The 18,919-nt window shown below is 41.8% G+C and overlaps 1 protein-coding gene across 3 annotated transcripts in view; it reads left to right on the forward strand.

Moving 5' to 3' along the window:
* Positions 1 to 550: 550 nt before the first annotated feature.
* The window catches only part of si (sucrase-isomaltase), a 37,630-nt gene continuing 19,261 nt past the window's right edge, over positions 551 to 18,919 (forward strand). For all 3 annotated transcript variants that reach the window (XM_035525361.1, XM_081715853.1, XM_035525362.2), the window contains exons 1-21: positions 551 to 672; positions 1,394 to 1,499; positions 2,688 to 2,788; positions 4,252 to 4,372; positions 4,600 to 4,709; positions 5,246 to 5,397; positions 6,830 to 7,001; positions 7,309 to 7,408; positions 7,787 to 7,899; positions 8,634 to 8,759; positions 9,255 to 9,386; positions 9,603 to 9,719; positions 10,708 to 10,821; positions 11,687 to 11,771; positions 12,025 to 12,142; positions 12,881 to 13,052; positions 13,817 to 13,933; positions 14,968 to 15,122; positions 15,313 to 15,397; positions 17,139 to 17,195; positions 18,419 to 18,543. In XM_035525361.1, the coding sequence (XP_035381254.1) occupies positions 1,394 to 1,499; positions 2,688 to 2,788; positions 4,252 to 4,372; positions 4,600 to 4,709; positions 5,246 to 5,397; positions 6,830 to 7,001; positions 7,309 to 7,408; positions 7,787 to 7,899; positions 8,634 to 8,759; positions 9,255 to 9,386; positions 9,603 to 9,719; positions 10,708 to 10,821; positions 11,687 to 11,771; positions 12,025 to 12,142; positions 12,881 to 13,052; positions 13,817 to 13,933; positions 14,968 to 15,122; positions 15,313 to 15,397; positions 17,139 to 17,195; positions 18,419 to 18,543 (2,378 nt within the window). In that variant the 5' untranslated portion in view covers positions 551 to 672. The remainder of the gene's footprint in view (positions 673 to 1,393; positions 1,500 to 2,687; positions 2,789 to 4,251; positions 4,373 to 4,599; positions 4,710 to 5,245; positions 5,398 to 6,829; positions 7,002 to 7,308; positions 7,409 to 7,786; positions 7,900 to 8,633; positions 8,760 to 9,254; positions 9,387 to 9,602; positions 9,720 to 10,707; positions 10,822 to 11,686; positions 11,772 to 12,024; positions 12,143 to 12,880; positions 13,053 to 13,816; positions 13,934 to 14,967; positions 15,123 to 15,312; positions 15,398 to 17,138; positions 17,196 to 18,418; positions 18,544 to 18,919) is intronic.

Below are 18,919 nucleotides of genomic sequence, written 5' to 3' on the forward strand. Positions count from 1 at the left end.
AAGCACTTCCTGATTCAGAAAAGGATTCAACCAGAAATTGGCTACATTTTGTGAAAATTACCACTGATGTTCACTTCAATTATAGCTGTACAGTCATTGTGAAATAATATAACAGGAAGATGAATGCTTGCAACACATACCGAGTCTTAATCACCCTTTAAATATTTGGCATGACAAGAGATATTACAGCAAGAAATATTTACATGTCTTACAAGGTGAGTTCCATCTGGTTAATATATTATCTGTGCGTATATCTGCCAGTAGTACACAAAGAAATTGTTCAAGTGTAAAAACAGAAAAGTTTTTTTCTCTCTCACTCTCTCTCTTTCTCTCTAAAAAGTAGCTCTCCTGAACTTTCACAACACTCAAACTCTCATGGGAAATTGCTTAACATTCACACACTGCCACTCCCACAAGCAGAATACACACACACACACACACACACACACACACACACACACACACACACACACACACACACACACACACACACACACACATATATACGCCCACACACAATATCATTACATCAGTCCTTACTTATCAGAAGGTTCTGGATAAAAGAGCAACATTAGATCAAGAGGAACTCTCTGGGGGAACTTTGTTCCTTCTCAGCTGGGTTGCTGTGATCTCATCTAGAATTTTGCAAGAACGACAGAGCGATCAGCAAAGGTAGGACTAGTATAAAACCTGATTTATTTTTTTTCAGTGTAGAAGTGGTTTTCAAACAGATGCCATGCAAATGATATTACTGTAACAGGAGATGTGCCTGTATCTATGAAATGTCTCTACACCTATGAAAAAAAGGAAAATATAATCTGATGCATTTTCTCTAAAATAAAAGTTTGCTACTTTTGGCCTCAAATTTGACTCTTGTGAAGTGAATTAAAAGACTGATAATCTGCTATTAGATTTAGTTTTAGTTTAGCAAAGGATTTGTTCTTGTCAAGTGCAGCAGAGTTCCTCTGTATATACTATTTAAAAATATGTAAAACTCCTATTTGACATAAAACGTGAGTGGGAAAGAAAGGAGAGACAGAAAAAACAGATAGCATCCTCTTTATTCTCTAGTGCACTTAAAGGATGATTGAGAATTTAGAGTGAAATTGACTGGAGGTAATATTGTTACACATACACACATCTGAATGGGTTCCATCAAACCAGCTTCCAACAATGGGGGGGGGGGGGGGGGGGTAGACAATATTTTAGTTTTTTGCATGATTTGCCACTGTTTATTGTCATTGGAAATAGGTGTTACAAGCGTCTATGTACACTTATTTTGCACCAGAGAGTAATTAGCGCTCACAGCCGAATGGTCTAACAGATTTTATGCATATAGTATTTAAGTGTTCTGCATGTTCTGCTGACATGTGTGTGACTGCATCTGTGTTAGATGGGGAAGAGGAAATTCTCTGGATTAGAGATCACCCTGATGGTGATGTTTATCATGGTGCTAGTGGTTGCTGTTGCACTGATAGCTGTTCTGGCCACAGGAGAGCGTGAGTATTAAGTGCCTCCTCACCTTAGAACAATTTAGATGTTCTAATAAAGCTCAAGTTTCCATTTTGTCTTTTCTTTATTCTTCGTTTTTTTCCTTAAAAACATTCATGAAACTCATATGATTTAGCAACCCAATAGACCAAAAACAATCGTCTTTCTTGGACAACAAAACAACAAATAAGGCCATCTCCTCAAAGAGGGGTCATATATTTGGGTTTTTGATGTTCTTTAAAGGCATGAAAAATATGTTGAGTCTATCTGTCATGAAGGACACTAAATGAAGTGGGACACCCGAGAGCATTATGGTTCTTATGCATACATATAGCCCAGGGACTTACATAGACACAAGAACACTTGTCCAAGTACCCAGACAGATACAGTTATTATGACAGCTGTCACCCTCAATCATAATTTGAAGCCCTGATATTGGTCAAGCTTGATAGATTTAAACCTTCGAAATTGTGGCCTTGATGATTGGGAGGGGAGTTATTCCACAGCTGTAAACAACCTTGGATTAACCTGGACAGACAGCAATACATAATTCATGAAGCAATCCACAGAGTTGTTTAAGGCCACGTGGATTTGCATATTTTGTTTAATAACTTTTTTTTCTTTTTTTTTGGGGGGGGGGGGGGGGGGGGGTTGTGCCGAATAATAAAAATGGTGCAAGACAAGTATTACTTTACCTAAATGACTCATATATGGAAAGGTCTCACTACAGGGAGATGGCTACTCCTTCTAAAGAAAAAACATATATGTTGGACAATTTTGCAGAATGTTTTGATGTGTTTTTTCTCATTAATAAATGCAGATTTATGCTGTTATCCACTTCAATCCATGTGGATATAGGCTACTGGTTGGTTCATTAATGAATGAATGAATTCATTCATTCATCATCATTTTTATTTTGCTTACCTTTGTTTATTTCTAACTAACAAAATCCAGCTATTTAAGTTTACCTGGCCCACGTGTTGCATCATTTTCATACTAAATTACCACTGTGATGTTTATTCCCGAATGTCATGACTAAACTATCAAAGTGCTACATTTGCTATCAAACACTCTGGAGGATTGTGCTGACCCCTATGCAGTAGACCACAAAGCAATGAGCGATTCACAACAGCTTCAGTTATTACAGTTGCTTTAGTTAGATATTGCATATTGACACTCTGTCTCATGATTCACAGAGTCAGAGGATGTTGTACTCCCAACAGTAGTCACTCCAGAGTGTCCAAACATTTTGCTGGCAGAAAGAGTGGATTGTTTTCCGGAGGCAGGTGCATCCGAGGTAAACTCCAAACTAGATATCATTAGCAGTCTGTACATGATGTAACAGAGCCTGATTTTGAACCATTGCCTACATCTACACTAACAGTGAAATGAATAATTGAGTTTGAAATTATTGATTTGTTTCAATAAGTACATTTTCAAGCATTTACAAAAATATTGTGCATTACAAAATTCTTGAAAAATTATTTTTGTTATTTTTATTAGCATTTATGTATTATTATGATATTATTATTGTTGTTGGTGATATTTTTGTTATTGTTGCTATAGTAACAATTCCAAACTTAGGGTATACAGTTACCAATCATTTCAAACTTAGGGTATATGGTTAACAAGGTTCAGCAGGGAATCGTGCAACATGTAATTATTTCCACATTTGGTCTTCCTACTAAATGTGGATATTTAATATGGATAATAAATGGAATCCTTATTTAGGTTGGGCTTTATATTGAATTCCATGTGGTAAAATATAGCTTGGATTCAACTAACCATCATCTTTATTTAGGGACATCTGCCATTTATTTCTTCACTTCCATATATGGAGTGGGATTTAATGAGATTCATCCTCATTTGACAAATGGCACCCAAGGGCACAGCTAGTTGGTTGTAATATTACCACAGTGGAACCAGCCCTAATGGTGACAGTAATTTCAAAGTCTGCAGATCAGAAACATTAAACAAAAGCTCTGAATCACTTCAAATTAGTTTCTTGAATGAATCTAAGTTGGACGTGAATCCGTGCATAATATCCAATACAATTTATTTCAACTTGTCATTATGAAAGGTATTATAAGGGTGAGAGTGCTAAAGACAGAGCCATTTAGTTAACACAAGGATTCATCTGGGTAGTAAACCTTTGACAGAACTCTCTGCTGACAGACAAGTGGTGGCTAGCATTGCACCCAATCAAATACCTCAATGTTAATTTCCAAAATCAATCTTTCTCGTAACCACACTTGTATCCTTGCTCGAAAAACTCAAGGCATCTGGTATCAAGACCAATAGACATGCATAGAAAATTCTCTCATTGTTTAACACCTACAGTAGTTGAGTCCTGCTAGACACAAATGAACACTTCAAGAGGTTGTTCAATACTGTAAACACTGGTTGTCTTCAAATGATGACTGAAGACTCACTTCTTCATTGGGTGACTGGGAACCTAGTAAATATGCACTAAAACAATATTCCAAAAAAACCCCAAAAACGCTTTACTGTCCTTTAAAAGGTCCTGCTCTATCTAGGGCTTTAGCCTGCTAGTATTCTTGACACTAACCTATTTATGTCAGCATGAGAATATGTTTTTGACAGAGAGTGCAAAGCACTTTTGTAAGTCATTACAGGCAAGGCATCTGCAAAATGCTGCAAATGTAAATGGTATAGGTGTTACAGGAGGATTGGGCTTTTGCCATATAATTGGTGTCTGGCCACTGGGCCTTTACTAACTGCTCTTCCCGGGTCCTCCAGGAGAGGTGCTTTGAGAGAGGCTGCTGCTGGAGCCCTCTGGGCCTGTCGAATGTGCCCTGGTGCTTCTTCTCCAGTAACCATGGCTACACTGTGGTCAGGAAAAGCCAGCCCAGTAGCACGCGTGAGTCCAGTCCTTACTTTTCCCCCAGTGTGCTTTACAGAGTGCTAGCTACATACCATTTCACACTTCATGGATTAAATAGATTAGCTGGTGGTTCCTGGGCCTAAATCATTGAATCAAATCACATACACTGGTTATATGAAATATGAAGTACCGGCTTACCTGGGCTTATTTCTATGTGAAGATATGGATAGAAGAAGTTTAAAACACACTTAAATATTTTGCAGGACTGGAGGCCTGGTTGGAGAGAAAGGAAGCCCCATCTATGTTTGGGGCCGACATTCTGGAGCTGTCTTTCACAGCTGAAATGCAGACAGAAAACCGCCTCAGATTCAAGGTATGTTTATCAAACCTGTCCATGTGCCCCTTCCCCTCAAACACACACACACACACACACACACACACACACACACACACACACACACACACACACACACACACACAAAATATAACAACAAAATAGGATATATAGGGTACACAGTGGTAGGGCAGTGGTGGAGTATAAAATGTAATATGAGACATACAAATTGTTACTTTCTTCTCAGAAAACAAGTTAGCTAGTGTAATGCTTCTATAGTTAGCTAATGTAATGCTTGACAGCATCTCAGCTCCTGGGTCAATGGGTAGCCATTCTATTTTAGCTTAGGTGCTTTCAGTTTAATGCTTACATTGTCATTACTGTCAGTCTCACCACAAGTAGCTAAAGAAGCTTTGTGTTAAGCTATTAGGTTATACAACTGTAAAAGGTAACTCCACAGGAAACAAAGGTCACCATGGGTAATAGCAGAGCTCTGGCTAACATTAACAACATGGTCACTTGAAATAGAACTTTTAACTTCACGATAAAAAGATTCGTTCGCTTTCATCCTCCAGATCACTGATGCAAAACAGACCAGGTTTGAAGTTCCTCATGAGCATGTGCAATCCCAGTCCAGCTCCCCAACTGGACCCCTGAACTATGAGCTGGAACTGCTTGACAATCCGTTTGGGGTCAGGATTCGAAGGGCATCAACCAAAAAAGTCCTGTAAGTGCTTCCCCCAGCCTCACTTGTCCTCTCCTGTAAAGTCTTCCTTTAAGTCATATTCCAGGTATGACAGGAATGAAATGTGTCCCAGAAAGAGTAGTTAAAAATATATCCACTGTAACTTTTTTAGGGTAACCTTTTTATCCATTAATAGTTTATTACTTTTTTAGTTTATTTGTTTGTATGTTTACTTATCCATCCATTCAAATAAAACTTCTACCATTGTAGATGAGGTCCTCAAGCTCTCCTAGGGAGTGTAGAATGTGCCACTTGTGTGGATGTAGTCTGTTCTCACCACAGCGCACCTCTCGCTAGCAGACAGGCCGTTTCCCCCTTTCCACTCCTCATTTCCCGTGCTTGAGAGCACACATCAAGTGTTGAGATCACTCCCAAATCACTGTGAATCACTGCTTATGACTTCTCTATGTCAAGAGAAGAAATAATAATAACAGTACTTAGCTGACATTAATGTCATACTGTATTTCATCCTCATGTGGGCTCTTGGTTTATGCGCTGAGCTCATTGCTATGCATTATTTTGTAAGAATGGCTTCGTTTGTTTGGGCTACTGGCTGTCAGTCAGTGCCAGGGAGAGACAGAGTGATTATAGGCGTGTCACTCATACTCACCCAGACGTGCCGCCATTAGGGGAGTCAGTGCTTCCAGAACCAGGCGACACAATTAGGTCTTATTAATGTGCCCTTTGCACACGATCCATAGCTGCAATATTTAGTGGGGCTGGCTGGTGCCTTACTTGTGAACGTATGGAAAGTAGTTTGCCGTGGTTATGTAATGAGAACACAACCTTGGAATCTCAGATCTGGCTCTTGTCTTCAGTTCCTCCACTTCATACGGATCTGTCATGTGGTTTGTGACATGACAGAACTGCATGCAAAGGGAACTGCACCTTTGCCCAGCAGGACAAAGGTGGACAGTCAAGGTTCAGAAAGTAAAATTCTTCATCAGGTTTTTTGTTCCAACCACTTGGATTTGCTACTTAGACTCCAGATAGAATAAATTAATGAAACCAATTGCGTGATATAAAATAATAGCAAGGTTTTTTACTTTTTGAACTTACACACCGCTCCATGAAGAGTAATAGTGGGGAACTGCCTAGGCTCATGAAGTATTATAATTGTAATGACTGCTAATGGTTATTGGACCACTCACTGTGACATTGTGAAATGTATCAGCAATAATTAATAAATGTCACAACGTAACAAGTTGTTAATTTATTTTTAGCTTTCCAGATCAAACCTGTTTCCAGATAGCACCAGAGAAATTGAAGTTTGTTGCTTCAAAGGCAAAGATATAGGGTATTCTGTCTATAGGGAATGCAAAGTTTGTTTTTTTTTTCTTATCAGTCATGGCAGAAGCTCACCAGCTCACCCTTATGTCTCTCCACTCTTTTACCCTCCCTCTCTCGTTCTCAGGTTTGACACTAGCATGGGTCCCCTAGTATTTGCTGATCAGTATCTGCAGCTTTCTGCTAAGCTCGCCTCGGACAATATCTATGGGCTTGGGGAGCATGTGCACCAGAGTTTCCGTCATAGTGTCGACTGGAAGACGTGGCCTATCTTTACAAGAGATGCTTTTCCCAACGGCGTAAGTGGGGAAACACGTACATAGCCAGAAAAACAGTTATGCACACAGACGGACAGACAAACAGCCAGGCAAAGAAGCATACTAAGTAATACCCAAACGACAACCCATAGGTAAACATGCTTAGCCCCAGACGCCTTTCCAAGCTGTGAGACACAGCCGTTGACGCCATGCTTCTAAGCTGAGGTCATGTTTTTTGAAGGTGGTAAGCTCCAGCACAAAGTAAAACTCTCTAAAAAAAACCAACAACATGACAATGAGTTTGAGGTTTTGTTCTCAGGCTTCATGTGTTTCTTGTCCCTCTCCTCAGGGTACTCACAACCTATATGGTCACTACCCCTACTTCACATGCTTGGAGGATGAGAGTGGAAAATCCTTTGGCGTTTTCTTAATGAACAGCAACGCCATGGGTAAGCGAATCCGAGCACACTAATGCACTGTAATCGCTTTAGAAAGCCCAGGACATACACAGCAATAATCACTCAACCACAGGAGAAAAATTGAATAAGGAAGTCGAAAGGCCATCGAGGCTTATCGAGCACGAAGCACAGGAATTCATAGCACGTGTTTCCCTGCCACATCTGTGATTCCATTTGACACAGGTAGCCTGTGTAGACACAAGCCTTGACATTCATGAGTGGATGTGCTTTTGTATTTGGCTTTTAATGGCATCATGCCCCTTGCCACTAGCGGCAACCTTGAACTTATTCAGTTTGTGGTGGGGGATGTATCTGTAAGTAGGTGAGAAAAGACCGATGTAATGTATTCATCGATGCATGTTTTTGCAGATGTAACTCTCCAGCCAGCACCGGCAGTGACCTACAGGACCATCGGAGGGGTGCTGGACTTCTACATCATGCTTGGAGACACACCTGAAGCTATCGTACAGGAGTTCACCATGGTCAGATACAGCGCAGACCGTGGCAGCTGGCTACTCCTCTCAGCATACAGTCGCCTACACAAATCAAATACTAAGCTTTTATTTCTTAATTTATTGAAAGCTAATATAAAATGTACCCAGTTGATAAATTATTCACATTTTTCCATGAAAGAAGGATCTAAGGCTTTGGCAGAGTGAGTGAAGTCAGTCTTTTTAGCACAATGTTGGTACCAGCAGTGGTAGATTACAACCCACACATGAATGTAAAGTGTACAAGATGTACTGTCACCCTCTCTTAAGAACTAAAACCTGATTTAAACTCATTTGGTATGGTCTTCTACCCGATGTCTTTTGTCCTGTTAGGTCTGTTGAAAAAAAAAATCAGCTGTTTGTAACAATGTCACAGGAGCTTAGTAAAGCAGTTTGAGGTCATGTTGTTCTCCTGAGGAATGAAAAACTAATCAAGTGACAAATTCTGTTCTTGGTGGTCTATGCTGTATAGCATTTTATAGATTTTTAATCAGTAATAATCACTGTACACAGTGGTAAAGTGTCTATAGTACCAGAGATGCACGATACATTCTTAATATTTCTATTCAATTATCAAGATATGAGCATTGCATTCTATTTAGCAATAAGGAACATTCAGCTGGACATAACCTTCACAGTTCTAGATTTTTGTGTAACTCTAAACAGTTGGAGCTGATGTCTTGTGTGTTTATATCATGTTGTGTGCATTGTGTCTGTGTCTCCAGCTGGTTGGCAGACCAACTATCCCCCCGTACTGGTCCCTGGGCTTCCAGCTCTCTCGATGGGACTATGGCAGCCTGGAGGAAGTAAAGAAAACAGTGGAGCGCAATCGTGCAATCGGTCTGCCTTATGTAAGTGCCAGCAAGCTTGGCCCAAGCCCCCTTCCAGGAAATTCCTCCTAACATCCAAACAGGAGTTGCTTCTCAAATTCCCTTAGTGCCTTGCGCTCAAAAAATGTGTTAAAAAATGCAGCCACGTCACACGCGGGGTCCAACACACCTAATGCTTCCCACGTAATTGCTGTAAGATGCGCTGAAGGACAGTGCATGATGTGATTTAAACAAAGAGGGCATTAGCAAGCCGGGCTAATGTGTCTCCATCTGATTAGCATTTACAAAGAACTGGCAGGAGCATCTCACCATCTGCTGAGGCTTTCTGGTGGGGGGGGGATAGTGCCAGCGTAATCAAAGGCAGACAGCAGCGTGCATGCGCTTGAGCACCAGTATAAACAGCAAGCTATGACCGCGCTATGCATCAAGGCTGAGGCCCACGGGACACTAATGCCAGGGAAGGAGATAAAGAGGACAGACGCTCTCTCATTTGTTCTCCTGTGCCGCCTGTTCCAGGACGTCCAGTACACTGATATAGACTACATGGAGAACAAAAAGGACTTCACGTATGATATGATGAATTTCAAGGATCTGCCACAGTTTGCTGACTATATGCATGAGCATGGACAGAAATACATTCCGATATTGGTGAGTCACTCTGTTTTTAGTTGCTGTTGCTGTTTTAGTTGGCCCATTAACTTTTTGCTATGTCTGTGGAGAGAGGCTATTAGACGAAAAAGAAAAAAAAAAATAAGAAAGAAAGAAAATCCTCTCACACCTGTGCTGGCTGGCTTGATGAATGGCTAGTGAGAGAGAGGAAACCATGTTCGTATTGGAGCTGCTAATGTGCTTTCTTTTTGCCAGGATCCTGCCATATCCACCAAAAAGTTAATTAGCGGCCCATATGGGCCCTATGACCGGGGAAACCGAATGAAGGCCTGGATCACTGAATCGGATGGCAAGACCCCACTAGTGGGAGAGGTAAACAGCAGTCAAGATGACCACTCCGGCTTAGAGTTCTAAACATGCAGGCCGATAACGAATGATCTGAAAACCATCTAACGAGGAGTGCAAACTGTTCATCTGGCACCACTTCTGAATGCTCATCAAGTAGCACCATGGGGAATTCCCCTTGATTTTAAAATGTTATTTTCCATAAAACGTAAACTTGATGGCTATAAATAGTGGGATGCGATCACTGAAGTTGTGTTTGTTGCTCAAATACTAATCGATTAACTGAAGGACATTAACTCTCAGACGGTCATTTTGGCAGCTGATAAGGACTTATGTGAAGTGCACCTGTTTTATGACAGCTCGTGCACATGCCAGCCACATGTGTAATGACCAATAAGGTGTTCCAGTTATATTCCTGACACAGACTCTATAGCTCTCTCAGCACTATAAAACATAGCAGCTGTGATCATTTGCCTGACCATACAGAGAGTCCATTGTTTTGTTTTTTTTAGTTTGTTTTTTTTTGTTTGTTTTTCTGGTGGTCAACACATGCATTGATTTCGCATTAAAATGTAATCTTACAGCACTTTGCTTCTCAGAGTGATTGCGGAAGGAAGGAGGGAATGTGTGTCGAGCAAGTGGAAAGTAACCGGTGCAAAAATACCAAAGCTTGAAAAAAAACCCAACTAAAACGGCAGAAGCAACAAGGCCGGCATTTTTGTGTTCTGATATGGAAGTGATTTGGACATGGAAAATCAAGGGCATTCAGATGCATGCTTAGTGTTAATGCACCGTTTGCACTGCATGCTCGACTGGATATGAATAGAAAAGAGCTCAACCGGGTCTTGTAGAAGACAAGTGAACAAAGAGGTGTAAGAGGAGAATGACAGAGAGAGAGAGAGAACAATGGAAAGAGTGGACAGGAATGAGGATTGCCATTTGTATTAAAGATTAACAAGGACTGGAAGTTCCTCTGCATGTCTGTGATAGATTTTGTGTCTTGCCTTGTGGGCAGGTCTGGCCTGGAGAAACTGTGTTCCCTGACTACACCAACCAGGCATGCATTGACTGGTGGATTGATGAAATCAGCATGTTCCATAAAGAAGTGAAGCACGATGCAATCTGGATTGTAAGTAACCAAAAGTCCAAAGAGGGAATCTGAATGAGGAATCTGTGTTCTGGGTTACTGGATCTATCCTATCTATCACCCTTTGCAGGTTTTATTGGCCATTCATTTTCCACTATAAAGACACTAGGTCTTAATATAAGGTACCTAGAGCCTTACGTTACTTACCTTGCATACGTTAGGCATGAGTTGCACTCCATTAAAGCTGGTGTAAATTCCAAAGCATTTTTAAGAATGCTTTGACTAAAGTGTCTTTATATATTGATAACTATCATTACAATAGCAGTTCTGAAGGGGGGAAAAATGTAAAAGTTTGTGACTGTTCAGGCAAGTATATGTTTGAAGGGAGAGATTTCAAACATATACTTGCAAAAATGCTTAGATACAAGGCATGGGCATGAAAAGGGGATGTGGCTAAATAATTTGGAGGTTATCAAAAACTGAGATACTGATTACATTAGTTTAAAACCCACAGTAAAATCGCTGTGTTGAATGAACTACAAAAGAATTCAAGTCCAAGTAGTACCAAATGAAGGTGACCACAATAGGTGATCATTCAACATTAGTGATTTTTGTGTGTATACACTTACAACTGTAATATAATAATATGTGTGTGTGTATGTGTGTGTGTGTGTGTGTGAGAGAGAGAGAGAGAGAGAGAGAGAGAGAGAGAGAGAGAGAGAGAGAGAGAAAGAAAGTAGTGTGTATATGTATGTTTGTGTACATGCTCATAACCTTATGGAACAGCTGATGATGTTCACTGAAATCAATAGCCTCATAAATGTCTCTATAAAGTTTGTGGTTTTATGTCCTAACAATTACCACAGAGAGGGTTACAAAGCAGAACTAATTGTTGTTCATTTATAAGGACATGAACGAGGTGGCCAGTTTTGTAAGAGGCTCCAACAAAGGATGTGCTGACAATACGCTCAACTATCCCCCATTCACTCCAAGTAAGTCCAATGTGGCTGTGCATACATTATGATAGGAGTGTCACAATTGCATCCTGTGTAGAGTACTCTATAGTTATTCTTCCATTCTTTACTTGATTTGAATGTGCTAGAGCAGGGAAAACAGTAAACTCTGCAGGACCCATGTTTGACACTCCTGGGTTACCCAATGGACATCTATGCATGTCAGTTTGATTGGTCAAATTTGTCAGTCCATTTGTCAGCATTCTCTCTCTCTCTCTTTCTCTCTCTAAAGACATCCTTGATAAAGTACTGTACAGTAAGACCTTATGTATGGATGCTAAACAGGCCTGGGGCAATCACTATGATGTACACAGTCTCTATGGCTACTCCATGGTCCTGGCGACAGACAAGTAAGCCCTTCTCTGACAATTTTAGATACTTTAGTTTTGGGTTGGTTTGCTGGAGATAGAATGAAGTGTACTTTACCTTTAGTACTGTGAAAACTCCAAATAATAGCTGCAAAAGTAGTAAATTGGTTGGATGCAGAGATAACAGCAACAGTTGTTCCTGTGAATAACAGCAAGTAGGTCAGTAAATAACCTAGGTGTAGAATAAGATGCAGAAAAACATGTAAATGACAGTACTACAATACATATTCACAATGCTATTTGTATGAAATTAATATTGCAACATCATATAATTGATATAGACAAAAACAACAGGGAATGATGGTATAACTCATGAGAGTTATGAGAGAAATCCAGTATGCATGAGTGCTGTCAGCATACTCCTGTGTACACCACACAGGTGGCTCGTAACACTCTGCTGAGCTGGGAGCTCAGTCACAGGGGCTCGGTGGAGAGCATGCCTCTCTTTGGGCTCGTGCTGGCCAGCTGGGACCCTTCAGGACTTGCAGGAATGGACTGTGACACACTCATCCATTTCTCGCCCATTTCTCACCCTTTTAAGCAGCACTCATTTTGCTCAGTGATCTATTTTTGCTTCATTTCTTTCTCTTTGGTGCAACTTTTAAAACTGTTCCCCTGCTGCCTCTATGCCTGGCTGTTCTGTCACTGTTCACTAAAGCACTCCGTTTTGTGGCATTGTTGACTTGTTTTTTGTGGAAATGTTGACTTGTTTACCTGCAGGGCGGTCAGGCAAGTTTTTGGTGGCAACCGTTCATTCATCCTCACCCGCTCTTCCTTCCCCGGTGTGGGCAAGTACTCAGGACACTGGCTGGGTGACAACGCTGCCAACTGGAATGACATCAAGTTTTCCATCACAGGCATGCTGGAGTTCAACCTCTTCGGTGTCCCTTATGTAAGCGTGGGATCCTCTCGTAATGCTCAGAGCACAAATAACGGTTAGCTTCTGGTGAGCCAGAAGTGGGTCTTGGTTGGGGGGGAGGGGGGCAGGCCGAAGTAACAGCGAGTCTCAGCTCGGCGTCGGCTGCAAAGAGCACAAGGAGGGCCCGGAGAGACCCGGTGTTCGACACCTTTCGTCTAGCTTCTGCAGGTCCACTGACTCTCCTGATCCACAACGACAAAAAAGGATGTTTGAATTGATCCTTTGTCATTGAGCGGTCTGCTAAGTGCCTGGCTTTAAACAAAAAAACTATGCTAACTCACTTCCCCTCAGCCCCGGCCAAATCGATCGTCTGTTGCTTTTGTCTTCATAATGTGTTATCTATGGGCCTGCTGTGAAATATGGAGAGGTTTTAGAAAGAGGCAAGAGGCTAGCTAAGGGCTCCAGCTGAGCCCTGCCGTGATGGAAATAGAAATCGAATGGCTTCTTCATAAGCAGCATCAAACGAATTACCAGGGAGTGTCCAACCTGGCAGCCATGTCAAACAGATGAATTATTGGGTGGGTAATGTTAACAGTTCAGTGTAGTGCTGTTATTAGTGCTACTAATAACTATTATTGTGCTAATCCTTTTGGGTGAGGAATGGACTTGACCCTCAACCTTTGTCACCTCCATTAATAGAAAAAGTTTTTAGTGATAATTTTTGTTTTGTTTTGTTTTTAAACTACTTGAACATATTGCAATTCTTCAGTGAGAAAGGGTCATTGTTTCTTCGGCAGATTGGTGCAGATATTTGTGGTTTCTTTGATAACACGACTGAGGAGTTGTGCAGTCGCTGGATGCAGGTTGGCGCCTTCTATCCATTCAGCCGAAACCACAACGCCCAGGGCTACAAGGTATGGCCTCCCCTTTACATGCCACCAATGGCGCAATCGCAATGGCACTGAAACATCTATCATGTCCAGAGTAACGCTACAAACAAATGCTATGCTACATTTTCCTTTTCCATTATACATCTGTTTCCTGTAACAACTGTGGTGTTCTGTGTTCAGTGTTTGGTATTCAGAACCTATGAGTACCACTGTTGTGATTTGTGGCACCTCAATGTGGGTTATTACTTCAGCCTTCATCTCAGAAGAAAACGTGATGACATGATGTGTGTCCTCCTCTTCAAACACTGTTTTTTCATGGTTTATTTCCTTCCAACATAATTGTTTGATTAGCATGAGGGAGACAACTGAAGCTTTGGACAAATGTGATATGGCCTTGTGTATTTAAGAGGGCAAATGAGGATGAATGGAAACTGATTTTCATGGTGAAATTAGATGAAAAAGACCTGACCTTTTAGTGAGCAACTAATCCATTTTCAGCAGACTGAAGGCTTCCATGGCACTGATCACATCAGTGGCATTCACACACTAAGGCCCAGCGTGTTCCATCCACACAAAGCTGTTTTTGGCTTAATCTGTTTTGCCTCCATTCCACAGTAAAGGATCCTAAAAGCCTTGACCACTGCCGTGGTTCCTTGTTTTTTTTTTGCCCTCTCTTTTTATGATGCCACCAACTGAACAGCCTCAGTAGTTAATAATAACATCCTGACTGGCCTAGGTAAAAGAAAAAAGAAGGTTTGAGGCTATACATTGTCTCTCCAGGAATCCATGGACAAAACTAGTGAAATCACAGGATCCATTTTTTTTTTTTTTACTGATTTATAGGTGGTAGTGTTGTCAGTTGTGGTGGAGTTTACAATTGTTATGCTATTTTTGCCCCCGACCTCTTTATATCCCATTAATTGTTTTCTTCGACACATTTTCTGCTCCACTGTCTGACCCCTGTCTGACCCTGTCTGCTCTCTGTCCCTGATTTTCTCCATTGCTCCCCAATCCCTTCCCCCACTCTGCCCCTCCAACCCCCCCTCAACTTGCTGTAGGCCCAGGACCCAGCTGCCTTTGGAGTTAACTCTACGGTAGTGAAAACCTCAAAGCACTACCTGGAGATACGCTACACCCTGCTGCCATATCTCTACACACTCTTCTACAAAGCCCACGTCAGTGGAGACACCGTGGTGCGACCCGTTATGCACGAGTAAGTGAGCCTCTGGCTTCAAATGCCAATGACTCATTCAACTCATCCAAAACTAAAGTAACAAAGCAAACACATTTAGTGTAGTTCATTGTAAACTATTTAGAGCAGGTCTTTACATACAGTAGTGAAGTGAATGGACTGGGTTACTCTCCAGCCCTGTGCAGATCCGCATTTTGTTTCTACTGCTCAGATTCTACTCTGATAATGCAACCTGGACAGTGGACCGTCAGTTCCTGTGGGGAGCCCATCTGCTCATCACACCTGTGCTAGATGCAGTATGTAAAACACACACTCTCTCTCTCTCTCTCTCTCTCTCTCTCTCTCTCACACACACACACACACACACACACACACACACACACACACACACACACACACACGCACACCTCTTGCCCCCCTTATCTCTCTGTCGCTCTTTCCTCTCAGTCTCTCTCACACACACATAAACATGCCCTTGCTATTTAGCTACTCTCTGCTCCCTCAGGGGCAGTGATGGTGACCTCCACTGGGACACACTAGAGAAGGATGGTGATTCTTTTTCTCTTCATTTTCCTCCATTCTTCCTTCTCTCTCTAATGAGAGTCCTGACCTCATTACAAAGAAATTAGAGCTAGAGATAGATGGCGGTCATGTTAAAATGGATGATTAATTGCCAATTTATCATGGCCTCTCACATGTTACAAATACATGTGTGTGTGTGTGTGTGATATAAATATTCCCATTCATATCGGATGCTTGAGAAAGTTCTCACAAGAGGCATTGAACAAGTCTGAGAGTGGTTTCGAGTAAGAGTGGGAGTAGATGAGGGCAGTGCTGAGTTTATCCCAGTCCCAGGGGGCCTGTGTCAAGCAGAATGATAGCCGATTCTAACAGTTCCTCTCAGAAAAATCCATATGCATCCCCATCCCCCAGTGACCCATTACTGAAATTCCAGTGCTTTTTTCTGAACTCAGGAGGCCAAGTGTTAAACAGGCGTTTTGACTCATGACTGAGTTACCCAAGTGTACCTCTAATGATCTCCACTGTCTGACTGGCAGATCCGGAGCAGCCCAGCTGAACCTTGGTTTCTAACGTTGTGGTGTTTGGATGGTGTGACTGGCTTCTTTCTCCTGCTGTTTGGCTTTTTTTCCTCCCTCACCGTTGCTCTGGTTTAAAGTGGCAGCTTATTTCCACGGCAACTCATCTCCACAGAGCTTCTCCATCATGGAGACCTGTGCTGAGGTTTTATATCTGTGTCAGCCAGTGCACTTGTCAATGATTATTTCCACTTTGTCCCACCTGCCAGCTACATTGTACGGGTAGTTCTGTGTTCCTGAAGTTTTCAGTATTCAATAGTCCCAAAGTTTTTAATATTCTTGTAGTATTCTTTTCTCGCTTGGTTCAGGTGTGGCTGGACCTGAGACAGAGTAAAAATGGAGAAATTCAGGGGTTGGAAAATACCTTACACATCCTAGATTATATATCCCAAATGTTAAATCCTACATAATGAAGATTATATAAAGGATTAAACCAATAGTCACTTTGCAGATGTTTGGCATTTTGTGATATCTGCCAAAATTAAAATGGAGTATGTTGCAATTTGCTTTCAATATAAAAAAAAAAAAAAAGACATATTGCATCATTATATTTTGGCATGGGAAGTCTTTTGTTTGGTACTTGTATCTGTCTGGAGCATGAGAGGAGAAACTACATCAGTGTTAGTCCTTCCATTATCACTCAATCTCTGGCTGCCAGTATGAACAAACAGATTTTCTGAACAATGTCAGGTAATAGAATTTCAATACAAATCGCTTCATTACTTTTAACTGCATATGGGACACGTTCATACATGAACTTGTATATGTTCAGTATTGCTTGTTTTGCATACCGTGTGTGTGGGGAGGGTGGTGGGGTTTGGATGAGTGGGGCAGGGCTAGGCTTGACACACTGGATCTAGATGTGTGGTTCTTTTTGTACATCATCGATCTGTTTACGCTTCCATCCTCAGTTTCTGTCATTCCCTGCTTTCCTTTGCAGGGTGTAGACACAGTGAAGGCCTATATTCCTGATGCTGTATGGTATAACTATGAGACGGTAAGAATCTGCTCACTCCTTCGGACTTTCCTGTTCCATACTCTCACTCTCTCTCTGTCTCTGTCTCTCTCTCTCACTCTCTCCATTCAATCAGCTACTTCCTGCTCTGTGTTGTTCCTCAGCATATATGATTCCATACTGTGTGACTAATATTAGCTCAGAATGAATTAGACACCAGGATAAGCCATAGGGAATTACACGCATTTTTCTGTATGTCACACTTCAATTCTGTACAAATCAACTTTTATCTTTTAAAAGTGGTCTTAGATTGAGGATGCTGAAAAAAGATCTTTTCTTTAAACTCATTTATGACTCAGTCGTTCATCTTGACCTAGTAAAGCACTCTCCCTGAAATAGGGCAGGGCTGGGATTCAGGCTGTCTTTTTAATGTGACACTCTAAATGAGATGGAGATTTAGAAGCGCATAAATCCACAGACCAGTTACAAACCAGTTAGGATCTCGACTGGAAACCACTGCCGTATTTTTAACACTACGAGCCAATGACAGGGCCAATCTCTGAGACAGTAACTTCTTCACGGGGTGCTTGGTGCTTTCCCCAGCAGATTAACAGCCACTGATCACATATGGTGATAAGATGAACTAAAGCTTCCCCCCACGTTGTGCCTCTTGGTAGGTCTAGGAGGGCCGCGCTTGCGTGTGTGTATGTGTGTGAGTGTTTGGGTGTGAGTATGTGTCCGAGAAATGGCTTGTCAGTTAAAACCACAGTGAATGTCTTGTGGGTCAGAAGCGATCCCAGCAGGGGTAGACGTATAGATGGGTAGTGAAAAGAGCCACTCCGTATGGAGTTGTATGGCAATGAGAGATAGATCAAATCTGGAATTACTTATGGACTCCTTCAGAGAAATAGGGGGAAGGGCTCTGAGAAATAGGAGAGACAAATAGAGGGAGAGAGAGAGAAATAGAGGGAGAGAGAAGGGAAGACAGGCAGATGGAGAAATGGACAGAAAGAGAGAGAGAGAAAAAAAAAAGAAACAGGCTCAGAGAACAAGAGGGGAGAGTAAAGTCATTAATAACATGCTGTGAAGATGGTCTTTAAAGATAAAAGAATGAATTCCTGTGCCTTTTTGTGTCTGAGCTGTTGTGGTGCATCTCAGTCAGTCAGGTTGACAAAGGTTCATTTAAAGAAAACAACTTGCACTCAGGGTAGACTGAATGGAGGCTGAGGATTGTGTTCATGGAATTATTGCTTGTTGCCTTGCAGGGGGAGAGGATCAAGGAGCGCAAAGTGCATGTTGATATGTATCTGCCAGCAGATAAGCTTGGCCTGCACATTAGAGGCGGAGCCATCCTCCCTACCCAAAGACCTGCGGTCACTACCACCAACAGGTAGCCATGCCCCCCCACACACTCTCTAACTAGGAATTCACATGACCGGCGTGAGAGGTAACCGTGCTCCTTTAAGGGCACAACTGGCTTCATTAGCAAGCAACTGCATCAGCTAATAGCAGGGAAGCAATTCAAAAGTTCCACTGCTTTGAAGTAGTGGCGTTTTGAAGTGGTGTTCCATTCTTTCACACTCAGCATTCCTACAACACCTGCCCATCCATTTTCTAAGGCCCAAACATCTTTCCCCTTTTTTCCCTCCTGGCTCCAAGTGTGTCTCTTCTCTTTGGCGGCAAACGGTCCCATGGGGCTGCAAGATGGAGGAAGGTGCCATTTATTACTCACAGCTAATGAATGTCATGCAGAGAGCCCCATTAGC

This window comes from Electrophorus electricus, chromosome 6 (assembly GCF_041902795.1).
Source record: "Electrophorus electricus isolate QZ-2024a chromosome 6, ASM4190279v1, whole genome shotgun sequence".
NCBI classification, from domain to species: domain Eukaryota; kingdom Metazoa; phylum Chordata; class Actinopteri; order Gymnotiformes; family Gymnotidae; genus Electrophorus; species Electrophorus electricus.